A 13,423-nucleotide genomic window follows, 5' to 3' on the forward strand; every position below is an offset into this window, starting at 1 on the left:
TAGCTGCCCTTCAGGTCTGGAATTGAACCCACTCCTGTGGCTTCCAGCCAAACAAAAGATAGGCATATGAGTTGAACATTTATCTGAGGTAGATACACTCGTTGGAGAGAACAATCATGGGATAAAGAAGGGCTGCTTATGCACAGGGAGACAGCTCAGGGGGCAGGAGTGCATGGAGGGATGGACACAGGGAATAAGTAACCATCGGAAGGAAGTGGGAGGGGAGTTGTTGCATTGTGGTAAATTGTAGTCAATGTCATGAGACAAAGTATAGATGAACTGTTGTGTGGAAAGTGAATTTGCTCGGTACATTTTCAGCCAAATCACAATAATAATAATAATAAAGTGTTGTAACATCCTGAATCTGCTTTTTAAACAAGGGCACACAATCTCATAAGAATGCCTCCCTCTATCACAGCTGTCAGGGTTGTAAGCTCTGGGTACTTCGTTTTTATTAGCTGTGCTAATTTCAGAGCCAAATGCAGCCACTCTTTTTAACATGTCTTTCTGCTGTAGCACTGAACTCTATCTTCCCTTCAGTAAACAAAAGGGAGAGGAATTATTAACTTCAGGCAGCATAGAGGCCACCTGAAAATGATGCCTGGTATTCATTTTTCCTTTCATTTCTTGAACATTAGTTGAGTACAAGGTGGACTAGAAGACGAAAGTTCCTCTGAACTTTGTCCAAAAAGTTTCTCTCCCACCTGAATCCTAAACCTCTTAGACCTGAAGAGTTTTCTGACTGTGGAGGGAGGCCTTGTGGAATTTATTCAGTGGGGAACTGTCAGTTCACTTTCTGGTTCTCACTCAGACTGAATGTGAAACAGCTGTTACCCTGTATCCAAATAGCCCCAGAAAACCAGCAGGAAGCCCCTAAGCCAGCCCTCAATCCACGAGCCAAATGCACCCAAATCACGTTGCAGTGGAAGAACCTCTGTAGCACAGTCAATCCCTGGGCATAATCTCAAGTACACTTGGGCAGGAAGTGAAAGATGCCTAGGAGCTCCTTGGAACCGCAGTGATGATGGGAGGGAAGTCATGATCAAAATCTCAAAATGACATTTCTCTGCTCCCCTAGCAGCTGAGAAAAAGCTGCAGAGGTGTGTTCTTCCTACTCCAAAAGAGTGAAAGACGACTTCAAGGGTGTGACCTTTCTCCAGCTGGCTGAACACCAGCTTGTCCCAAGAAAAGGTCACAGAAAGAGCTACCTCAGCACTCCAAGATATGGGACTTCTTGGGAGACAAGTATAGTTAATGCAAACTTTATTTACAGAAGACTCTTAAAATTAGTTTTATCATGCCATGCATTCATACAGAATACAGTGACCCTTCAGGGTTACAGGGAGAAGAACTCACAAACTGAAAGGAAAACTATTAAAGAGTTTCTAATAGTTAAAAGCTAGGAAAGATTAGGACTTTACAAATGAGAAATTAAAAATAAAAGGAAAAGGATAGGGAAACTAGTCTGAGTTGAGAGGAGAGCAGCTGTTTACAGGTCTGTACACTAAACTAATACACAGACAGTCTTTCAGAGAGGCAGGATGCTGACGGAGAGAAGCAGAGTATGTACAAATACTTGTGCCACAACGACTCCTCCCCTAGATCCACGGTATGATACATACAACCTGTTTGTGTACACTAGGCCTGCCGAGGCCACTTTAAACTATGAGGACTTCTAGTTTAGTAAACTAAAGCTGCAGGGTGCTGGGAGAATGGGGCAGCTTCATTTGCGACTGCTCTTTATTCTCTCCAGTCTTTTTTTCAAGTCATCAATGTTTGCTGTGGAGGAGGACGATGTGGTCATGGTTCCTGAAGAGTGAGTCTGGTTAGAATCCAGGTCTGAATGCTGGTGCTGCTCCCGTGACTCCCGGAGCTGTGAGAGTTTGCTGTGAAGCATGTCTGTGGAGGAGACGATGGTAGGAACTGCTGGTTTGGAAAGCAAAGACGTCAATGGAGGTCGGTCGTCTTGCTGTTGAGAGAAGAGACATTAACCAGGTCAAGGAGCAGCTCCAGAACAGCATGTAGCAAGACTGAAACACTTCTCTACGGGCCAGCTGGCCCCTGCCCTGGCTTGTCACTGGCCTCCTTGGACCACCCAGAAGTAAAAGAATAGTACCTTGGTATTGTCCAGACCACAGCGCTGCCGGAGGATTTTTAGCCTTTCCAGGTAGACAGATGGTCCGACCTCTTCTCCATTTGTATTACCTATGGAGGACACTGTGCTTGTGGGAGTGGGGACGCATGTGACTTCCATCTGAGGGGAGATGCCTACAGAGGAAAATGCAGAAAGAATATTCAGACCCATACATTCCCCACTTCTAGACTCCTGGCTGATCTACCAACAAAGGGAACAATGAAGAATTTCCTGGGGGCTTACATATCTCCACTATACTTGAAAACTAAGTAATCCACAAGCATCCACCAGGGGTTGATGGTAAAGGGTACTTTGAAATATACACAGTAAGCTTAGCAGGAACTTTGAGAACTGACACAGAAGGGCAGACATAAGCTGGGCTGTCCATCTATACTCTAGGTTATACAGAAGGTTGTTTTCCATAATCCCAGGTCTCAGCCCTCTGAATTGTGCGAGCAAATAGCCACCCTTGTAACTTCCTAAAGGAACACTCTGAGGACTTCAAGTATCTGAAAGAATTCGTCTCAGTTGAGCCCAGATGACACAGAGTAAAGTTCCTAATGATACCCGTGAAGGGCAACAAGGACCTGTCTGCTACGGTGAGAGAAACGGCAGTATGTGTAACACCCTGACGAGGATCAACATTCTGACAGGACAGAAAAACTAAAACACCAAACCAAACCCAAAACACCCCATGCCTAAATTTAAGGTGCCTTAATGTGTCTACACTTCAGCAAAGAATAGTCATAAAATATAGGCAAAGAAAACGCATGATGGAGGTGCTGAGAAGAAAACTCCCTTATGGTCCACAGGAAGTAAAGTAAGTGACCAGAGGGAAAGAAGAGCCCTTTCATGTGAAGGTGAGAACACTCTCAGGGTGGAAAAGGAAGGACCAGTCATGAGAGATGTGTGAATACTTTCAGGCATGAGACCAATTAATCAGTGGGATCACATACTTGTGCTACAAATGTGACGTTTAGGCCCAAAATATCAATCAAATGCTGGACATCACCAGAAAGGACTTTGGAAATGAGAAAAGGAGGCCCTAGCCTGATTACCCGACTCTGATACGTCTATGCTGGCACACTATTTGACAGTCTTCTCACCACACTTTAGGAAAAAGACTTTTAAGGTCTTGAAGAAGGATAACTTAATGGGCCAAAAGGAAACAAAGAGATGATTTAAGAGAGCACACACACTTGAATGGGCACATCAGCCCAGCAGGGTGCATGCTGAGGGAACATGCCAGAGCCCCAGTTAGCACTCGTGAGAGGGAAGTTTTGCAGCTGGGTCTTCTTTTTTGGCTTAACACTCTGGTAAGTATTTCCTGTCACTAAAATCTCCAAGGTTTTCCTTTAGTCTCTAGATCCCGAGCAGTAATTCTAAAAGACTGGCTTTTCACTGTGGGGATAGTAACATTTCAATTTCTCTTAGGATAAACATTCATTTATGTTGGTCAACAAATGCCTACCAAGGGCCTACTCTGTACTAGATGACAAAACAGATACAATTCCCTGCCCTTGTGGATTTTAAATTCTAGCAGAGAGACATACACCAAACAAGTAACCTAATAAGTAGTCCATTATATGGTATGTTAGAGGTGGTAAGTGCTATAAGGAGTAGGGAGTAGGTTGCAAGTTTTAAATAAAGTCTCTGAACAAAGATGTGAAGGAGAAAAGGGAGCTAGCCACAAGGCCACCTTGAGGAAGCACAATCTACATGTAAGACATAGCCATCGCAAAGGCCCTAAGAAGGCACACGCCTGGTATGTTCCAGGAATAGCAAGGAGGCAGTGGGCCTGGAGTGGAAAGAGTTCAGGAGATCAGCAGGAGATGAGAGCACAGAGGTGTCAGGAGGCCATACAGTGTAGGACTTCATAGGTGGAGGAACATTGTCAAGAAGAGCTGTTTTGATGCTATGTGGAGAAATGAATACAGGGAGGCAGGGGTGGCAACATGGAGATCAGCTAGGAGGGAAGTGCTACATCCAGGCTGAGATGCCTCAGACCAGGGTGACAGCAGCGAAGGTGATAAGTGTGGGTGGATTTTGCATACAGTTTGCAGATGGAGCCAAAAGGATTTCCTGATAGAGAGAAAGAGAAGATTCAAAAGTATGCGGTATGTGCAAAACTGGCATCAACCAAGATGGAGAAGAATGCAAATAAAGCAGGTTTATTTTTTTGGGGGAGGGTGAAGAGGGGCAGCAGAGATCAGAAATGTAGCTTTTTTTTTTTTAAATTGTGATTTAGGTAAAGATTTACAGAGCAAATTCACTTTCCATACAGCAGTTCACATATACTTTGTCTCATGTCATTGACCACGGTTTACCACAATGCAACAGCTCCCCTCCCACTTCCTCCACATAGTTACCACTTCCCAGTGTCCATCCCTCCATACTCTCCTGCCCCCTGAGCTGTCTCCCTGTGCATATGCAGCCCTTCCTTCTCCCATGATTGTTCTCTCCAGGGCGTGTGTCTACTTGAGGTAAATGAGGAACGTAGCTTTTGACATGTTAAATTCATCATGTCTACTAGAAACCCAAAGGCACCCTGGTGGTACAATGGTTAAGTGCTTGGTTACTAACCAAAAGGTCAGTGGTTCAAACCCACCAGCTGCTCTGCAGGAGAAAAGACCTGGCGACCTGTTTCCATAAAGGTTACAGCCTAGGAAACCCTATGGGGTGGTTCTATTCTGTCCTATAGGGTTGCTGTAAGTCGGAATTGACTCAAAGCACCTAACCTCAACAACTAGAAACCCAAGTGGGGATGTCATGTGGGATCTATCAGTCTAGAGATCAGGAGGAAGTCTGAAGTGGAGATTAAAAAAATTGGACTCATTGCAATGTAAATGGCATCTAAAGTGATGAGAGTAGATGAATTTGTTAAGGGTATAAGAGTAAGAGGAAAGAGATAATCATGCACTGAACCCTGGGGGATACCAATATTATGAGGTCAAGGAGAGTAGCAGCCAAAGAGACTGTTATGTATGGACTCAACTGTGTCCCACAAAAATGTGTTGGAATCCTGATCCCTAGACCTGTGGATGTCATCCCATTTCGGAATAGGGTCTTCTTTGTTATGTTAATGAGGCCCTATCAGTGTAGAGTGTGTTATAAGGCAATCACTGTTGAGATATAAAAGGAGCAGATTAGGTCCAGAAACAAGCAAACATGGGGAAAAAGCAGATGGCACGTGATCACCAAGGAATGCCGAGAAGACTGTTTCAGAAGATGAGGAAAGTATCTTCCCCAGAGCAGACAGTGAGAACCTTCCCCTAGAGCTGACATCCTGAATTCAGACTTCTAGTCTCCTCAATGGTGAGAAAATAAATTTCTGTTTGATAAAGTCACCAACTTGTGGTACTTCTGTTACAGTAGCACTAAAAACTAGGACAACAAAAAGGAACAGCTAATGTGAAGAAAATGAGATAGGGAAGCAAAGTGAAGATACCATCTGAAGGTCAGGGAATGATTATCATTATCCAATAATAGCAGTGAGTTATGAAGGTGACAAAGAATCGACCACAGGATAGAGCACTGTGAAGATCATTGGTGACCCTAACCTCAAGGTTCACGGATATGAATTTAAACTAATCAAAACTTTAACTTCTGAGCTGGAAGGTACTTTGAGCTTATTCCCAGAGCTATTAGATGAAGGCACTTCAATGGGAGAATTCTTGGCTACCAGGTAGGAAATATGAGTTCGATTCCCAGCCAATGCAATGGGCAGCCACCACTTGTCATGCTTGTGACAGCTTTCAGCAGAGCTTCCAGACTAAGACAGACTAGGAAGAGAGGTCTGGGGATCTGCTTCCAAAAATTGGCCAATGAAAGCCCGATGGGTTACAGCAGTTTGATCACGGGCATGTCACGGGACCATGATCCGTTCTACGGTGCACGGGGTTGCCATGAGTCAGCGGCCAGCTCAACAACACTGAAGAAACCATACCTGTGGAGGTGGGGATATGGCCTTTGCCCTCCCTCTCCATCTCAATCATTCGAAGGCCTCTCTCCACATAGTTCTGGAAGAACTGTGAGGAATTTTTTAGAAACGGTTCAATATCAGCATCTGAGTATTTTTTCTTATATTCATACAATTCTGCTAGACCCTAGTCAAAAGGAAAAGGGGTAGAAATGGATGTTAGTTAGTGTCCCTTTTGCATAAAGCAGATCCCAACATGGCTTAACTCTTCCCCGCTCACCTCTTTAGTGTTCTCTTTGGAGCCAATCTTCTTAAAAATCTCAGCTAAGAAATCATTCACTTTGGCCTTGGATGATTTTTCATCCTGAAAAGTTGAAAGACACCAAGAAGGACTAGTTAGCCTTGAGTTATTAATTAAGGAACCAATAACTGGATATGTACTGAAAACATCTCAGAATCTGGAGCTTATTAGTTATGTTCTTGCAGACATACTACAGGAAGCCCAAACACTACAGGGTCTGTGGTGGAAACACTAACAATCTGGGTTTTCAATTACACTTGATGAAGGACCTGGACCATTCCTTCCCAATTAAATGGAACTGACAGTGGATTTATCTGGAGACCAATACCTTAGGCACTGTGGTAGTTACGTTTGTGTGTCAACTTGGCTGGACCTGGTTGAGTGGCTGGGCAGCTGGTGGTAGTTATTCCCCATGATGAGACTGGCAATCAACTCCAGGGTGGGATCTACCACAAGCAGCTGAGTAACTGCCTTTGGGATGTGGTCTGCTTCCTGTATTTAAGGAGAAGCTTTGAGAATGGTCTCTAGCCTATGGCACGCTTGGCCCCTGCATGTAGCCGTGTCATTGTTCAGCAGCCTGCTATGCTCTGCTGACCTTGGGATTTACAATGACTTAAGTTAATGGCCTGCCATGTGGTTTGGTAACATCAAGTCTGTGCCTTTTTACTTGTCAACCTTGGGGCTTCTCAGCCTCAGCAGCCAGCAGCTGTCTGAGTGAAGAAATGCCTCAAACTTCAGTGGGCCAGGAGCAGGAGGCAGAGCTGGATCCCAAGGTTGAGGGGCTTTCACCCAGCCCATAGAGCCTGGTACTTTGAACTTGGACTTAAAGCCTCCAAATTGTAAGAATAAACTCCTGTTTGTTAAGGCTATCCCATTCATGGTATATTCTTGTCAGAGCGACACTAGGTAACCAGAACAGGCACATACATAGAAACTTTCCTTGGGGACCAAGAAGCACATGGTTATAATATATTAAAAAATTTCAAGGTAGAAATAGTTACAGCACTATAGCAGGAGATTGATTATACTGGTTCTTGAACCTTCACCTTTGGCTCAAAGAAGGACAGGCTCCAGTTGGCTTATACCTTAGATCACTTCTGGTATCACCTCATTTCCCTCAGCCCTCCTTCCAGTCAGGACACTCACTATTCGAGATGCTCCCTTTTCTGTTTCCTTATCAGATTTGCTCCCGGTCTGGTCCATACTGTGCTTCATCATGCGGCAGAGGTGGGCCTCCAGCTCAGACTCATTCTTGTTGTCAATCATTGTTAGGTGGTCCAGGATCTGAGGGAGACATATGCATATTCAAATGGTAGTAATGCCACGTCCGTGATGTTCTCTCAAGCTTGTGCAGGGACCAGGTCCTGTTCTTGCTCACCTTGGGCCCTTTTAATTTGCATAAGGTATGCAGCAGAGTCTTTAGGGTCCTTATGGGAAATTCACTTTTGCACTGCTTCAGCTTCTCTTTGGGAAAGACCTTCATGAAAATGTGTATATCCAGAAGAATTCTGTCCAGATTAATGCTGTTGATGGTATCAGGCAAGAGTCGAACCATTCTCCAGAGACACTATTGAAAAGTAAAACCAATGTTTAAAAGGAGTGACTGTAAAATGAGGATCATTTCTGCCACCATTCATCTTCCCTAAGCTCTGGGACCATTTCTAAAAGATGGTCAAGGATATATTTGTAGAACATCATGTCTTTCAAGTTCAGCTACTAAACCACATCAACCATGTCACTGGCTGGTGTGACAAGTTAGCCCTCTACCTTCCTCACTCCTACCACCCAATTGCTCTCCAAGATAAGGGCTTTAAATGATTGTGAAAATGTGGAACTTCTGTCCTGGGTGTGATTGGGACCTGGGAGTAGACTGCTTACTCAAACTTAATCTGAGGAGACAAAGCATCTTACCCTGTTACAGTGGAGTAACAATATTACCATGTCATGTTGTTGTTGCTATCAAGTCAATTCCGACTCAGTGACAGACTGAGTCACTGTGACAGAGGAGAACTGCCCCAGAGGGTTTCCTAGGCCGAAATCTTTACAGGAGCAGAGTGCCAGGTCTTTTCTTAAACTACTGGTGGTTCAAACTGTTGACCTTTCGGTTAGCAGCTGAGGGCCACTGTCCATGGCTTCTTTTACAGTGTCATAGATATGTTTAGTTGGAGTCTTCCACTAAACACAAAAATATTATAGGACTATACATATCTTTTTTTCTACACAGAAATGAAATCTGTCTCAAAAAAAAGCCATTAATTTCTAAGACTGGGTTCCAAACTTCTTGCCTTTTGATTCTAGGAGAATTGGCAAGATATTTAAAAACTAGCTCCTCCTTTTCACTCTTTCTGAGGCCAGTATCATACAGGAATCGTTCGTTTAGGCATGGACTTGGGGCATAAACTGGAGAAAGGGAAAACTGAAGACCAACCACTTCTTCAAGTGGGTGTTGGTTGGACTGTGTCTATGCCTTATCTCTAACGCCCCTCTCCTCACACTTTAACAAGTGAGTGCATCTTTGAAAGAGATGAGATCAAATCATTTCAACTTCACCTTCATAACAAGCTCTGAGAATTTGGGAGAACTGGCTGTTGCTAGTAGACTGTCTTGGAGCAAAACAAGTAGGGCACTGGAAAAAACAAATACAATACCATGAATTTCAAATGTGCATTCCACCTAAAATCAGTAACTGAAGGCAATTATACGTTTACAGTCCTAGTCTAGAAACTCCTAATCTTGGATGGCTTACTGAGTTGTTGCTGGATTTAGCTTCTGTCTCAAGGCTGGATTACCTCTGGCCCATAAGGAAAAGAAGAGTAATAAATTGCCTTATTAGGCAAACGTAAAGTTACAACTGATCTAGTGACTTTCTGGTTTTTCGGTGTAGACAAAAGAGAGGCCGTTCTAGGTTCTAATGCTGACAGAACAGATTTACCTCAGAATGTTGGTCTGGTCTGATTTCTCTAGAACCTTCACCACCAATAGGTTCACAGAGCGAATCACTTGCTGTCCTTCTTCTAGATCTTCAATTCTAGAATCCAGCATTAGGGTGATGAGGCCATGCATCAGGTCCTTCAGTACTCCAGTTGAGGCCTCCCGGGCTAGACTCTCTATCTGAAACAGCTACCCAAGCACAACTGTGTTAGGGAGGTATATAACTCAATACGTGGATTAAAGAAGATAAACGTAGGTGGCATAAATATGTATTTTCAATAATTTATTTGTTGTTGTTGAGGACATATACAACAGAACATACACCAATTCAATAATTTCTCCATGTACATACAATTCAGTGACACTGATAACTTTCTTCAAGTTGTACAACCATTTTCACCCTCCTTTTCCAAACTGTTCGTCCTCCATTTAACATAAAGTCACTGCCCTCTAAATTTCCTATCTAATCTTCCATGTTGTTGTCCTTTGTGGGTGGCATATTCTAATAAACACTTAATCATATATATATATCTCTATATATCTATATCTATATATATATATATGGCATATTCTAATAAACACTTAATCATATATATATATATATATATATATATATATATATATTCAACCATACTTTTAAAAATTCAAAGTATTGAGAAAAAATAAAAACCAACACAATCCCCTATAGCCACGAGTAATAACCAAAATTAATTGATGTGCTTCCTTGGTTTATAAAATATTTCTAACATGAGCATACTCATCTGTGCAAAGCTAGCTGGGACCCACCATGCCTGATGAAGAAACTGACAAGAAGCAGAATTTTAGGTAGTCTGAAGCATTCTATTTTATATCCTAAGAATAAGGTAAGCTGGAATATAGTCTAGTATCCAACGTAAGTAGTCAGTGGCTTGCTGTACCACACGTGTACAATTCTACCAAGAGACACAGGACTCACTGGAACACCTGCACTGACCTGGGCTTTAGGCTTTGGGTGGAGTGAGGGATTGGAGGTGCCCTTACCGAAATCATGTTGCCAATGATACAGCTGTACAACTTGATGATCTCATCCTTCTCCAGTTTCTCATCTGCCATGTGTGTGTTATAGATGAGTCTTAGCTGCATGAACGTGGCTATCAGAAACTGATCAATATGGCCAGACATAGCTTCAGCTTTGTCTTCCTGTCTCAGGACCTCATCAATCTGATAACAAAAAATCCAAGATGTATTTTCCAAACTTCATACTTCTAAATAGCAGAAGACACTGCAAGGAACTCATCTGAAAGAGTATTTATTGGCAAAGCACTTCTAATATATTAGCTAGAAAAAACCCAGTCACTTAACATACAAATAACTAGTCCTTTGGGATTCAATCATTCAGTAAATATTTACTGAGCAAGACACTCTCAGGTGAATCAGTTACAGATCCTATTCCAATAATCCCTATGCTTAACTGTTCAATTTGTAAGAGTGCTTTTATACCCATTATCTTTTGATCATCCCAGTAGCTACTGCAAGGTAGACAGGGCTGAGAGTAAGGTATCTATTTACCAGACGAGAAAAACGAGGTTCAGAAAGATCAGACTACTGAGTCCAACACAAAAGTTGGGTCTCCCACATTTTGGTGCAGTGCTCTTTTTGGTTCAGTACACTGATTGTCACTAATGGTAACATGTTACTGGGGGGATAAACAAATCTATTCACTATAGTAAAAATAGCTTTATTTTTACAATTTTATAAATTACATACATTATGTTCTGCAATAACCATAATCAATCTTCAGTGACTAAGCTTTTATGCAGGGCTGTCACAATGCACAATTCCACAACTCCAAGGGGCACCAAATTTCAGTGTAGCCCATGTTCCAGGAGGCAGCATTTCTATACACTATAACATGAATGGTGCCTCTGGAATCCTGGAAGCCAGTAGTCCTTTCATTTCTTTATGCATGCACACCCCACAGGCACATACACACAGGTTTGTATAACTGAGATGATTTAACATTGCTGTTTCAACATGGTCAACATAAAAAAAAAAATACTGTATTTTATTGGAGCGCTTACTCCTCAAGGAGTCCTGGTGGTGCAGTGGTTAAACACTGGCTGCTAACTGAAAGCTTGGCAGTTTGAACCCACCAGAGACTCCATGGGAGAAAGATGTGGTGGTCTGCTTCCAAAAAGATTTCCAGCCTTGGAAATCCTATGGGGCAGTTCAACTTTGTCCTACAGGGTTGTTAAGAGTTGGAATCAAGGGCAGTAGGTTTGATTTTGTTTGTGGCTTATTCTCTACCTTTTACTGAGGTAACTAACATTAAGAACCTGATATATATTCTTTCATGTTCACAGAATTATATACAACCACAAATGCACACACAGAGAGGGTCAAGATTTGGCCCACTGTTCACTGTACAAGAGTACTACAGCATATATACACTTCTCTGCATCTCTCTCACTCCACAGAAACTTGTGAAATCCTTAAATCAACAGGAACAGTTTCTGTGTGTGTGTGTGTATGTGTGATTTGGATGAAAGTTTACAGAGCAAATTCATTTTCCATACAGCATTTCATACACATTTTGTTTCATTACAAACTGCAATTCCCCACAATGTAACAGCTCTCTTTCTACTTTCTCCCCACAACCTCTTCCCTGTGTCCTTCCCTATCATGCATTCCCACCCCTGAGCTATCTCTCCCTGTGCAAACAAATTCTAATTAATTTTTAAAGACTACATCAGTCCATGTATGTATGTACCAAAATTTATTCAATCATTCCCTCACTGATGAACTTTTAGTGTGTTTCTAGTTTGTTTTTTGTTCACTACAAAAGTTACAATAAACACCTCGTGTATTACACTACTCTTTGTATTTAAGTATTTTGCAGGGAGGTACTATGAAACTATGCAAATATTCCATGTCTCTTAAAAGTTTTAATTAATTAATACGTGCATGAACTGTTTTTGTTGTTGTTATGTGCCGTCAAGTCGGACCCGACTCATAGCGACCCCTCCTTGGGTTTCTGAGGCAGTATCACTACAGAAGTAGATTGCCCCATCTTCCTTCCGAAGAGCGGCTGGTGGGTTTGAACCGCCAGCCTCCTGGTTAGCGGTCAAATGCCCTGTGCTACCAAAGCTCCTTCAATAAATTTACTGAATTTTATTTGACCTGTAACTCATTACTATCATTATTTATTTTGTACTCCAGTTGTCTCTATCCAGACATAGGAGGCAATTCCAACTGACTTCTGTGTCCTTCGGACATATCCCTATCATTCCTTGAGCCTCTTCTTGTTTGCCACCATAAGATGTTCTAGGCTCATCTTGTATTTTCTCTAACTCAGCCCTGGAATTGGCCATTTCTCCAAGGAGCCCTCATTCCTCTTAGTGGAAAGATATTTATATGACAAATATCTAGACACTAGGTATGCTCATGATTCTTCTGTGGATTGGGATTCTGTTGTGCTGCCTACAACTGTCCATGAGTGAACAATCCACCATTCAGCTTGAAGATCTTGGATTCGTCATTCGTTGGAGTCAACAGCCGGTGTACTGCCTGCCTACCTTAAGCTCCTCAGCCTCTGTGGCTGCAAGAGTCGGGAAAAGCTTCCAGCTTGACGTTTGATCCAGGAACTTTGGACTTGCCAGCTTCTATAAATGTAGGCAGTATTACTACGGAAGTAGATTGCCCAACCTAGGGAGTGGCACTTCAGGATCAACATTGTATGCATACAACGAACCTGCTCTTCTACCACAAAAACCATTATTTCCTGAAGAAATTGCTATTTTCAACTGAGACTTGAATCAGAGAGATATATACCACAGTAAGTAGCCAACTTCTATGGTTGGAGAATGAAAGGGATATATTCCCAAACTAGTTCCTAAATAGTATTTCGAACTCTCTCAGAATCTCTGTTTTGTCTCTGTAAATAAAATTTGTAGTTGGAAATGAGATCAAAGTTTATGCAGTGTGTGAGTAAGTCTAACCAACACTTTGCAAGTGAGATTGTATTCTTCTTCTTTGAATCACTTCAGAAGAAACTTTGGAATCTGCTCTGGCTATTCCACAATAGGGCTAAATATTTAGGTATCAATATTGTTCAAATGTTTCAGTGTGGGAAGTAAATTTTTTTTTATCTACAGTTAAG

The 13,423-nt window shown here is 42.2% G+C and overlaps 1 protein-coding gene across 1 annotated transcript; it reads right to left on the reverse strand.

The window, feature by feature from the left end:
• Positions 1-1,723: 1,723 nt before the first annotated feature.
• Positions 1,724-13,039, reverse strand: LOC103201810 (cytoskeleton-associated protein 5-like). The gene is made up of 10 exons (XM_007946555.2): positions 13,016-13,039; positions 10,306-10,485; positions 9,287-9,474; positions 8,905-8,980; positions 7,733-7,921; positions 7,501-7,638; positions 6,334-6,417; positions 6,081-6,240; positions 2,117-2,268; positions 1,724-1,969 (listed from the first exon to the last, which is right to left on the reverse strand). Exons 1-10 carry the CDS (start codon positions 13,037-13,039, stop codon positions 1,724-1,726), a joined length of 1,437 nt encoding a protein of 478 aa, XP_007944746.2.
• Between the last annotated feature and the right edge of the window lie 384 nt (positions 13,040-13,423).

This window comes from Orycteropus afer, unplaced genomic scaffold (genome assembly GCF_000298275.1).
Source record: "Orycteropus afer afer isolate SDZICR_OR568_19922 unplaced genomic scaffold, OryAfe1.0 scaffold00165, whole genome shotgun sequence".
In the NCBI taxonomy this organism is placed as follows: domain Eukaryota; kingdom Metazoa; phylum Chordata; class Mammalia; order Tubulidentata; family Orycteropodidae; genus Orycteropus; species Orycteropus afer.

What these genes read in the sequence shown, in the direction of transcription:
- LOC103201810 (XM_007946555.2), bottom strand. Translation starts at nt 13,039, where the DNA reads ATGGTTTTTGTGGTAGAAGAGCAG. An exon ending in GACCAGACCAACATTCTGAG is followed by an intron (nt 8,981 to 9,286) that starts GTAAATCTGTTC and finishes TGTTTTTTCCAG; the next exon opens with TGCCCTACTTGTTTTGCTCC. An exon ending in CCAAAGAGAACACTAAAGAG is followed by an intron (nt 6,241 to 6,333) that starts GTGAGCGGGGAA and finishes CCTTTTGACTAG; the next exon opens with GGTCTAGCAGAATTGTATGA.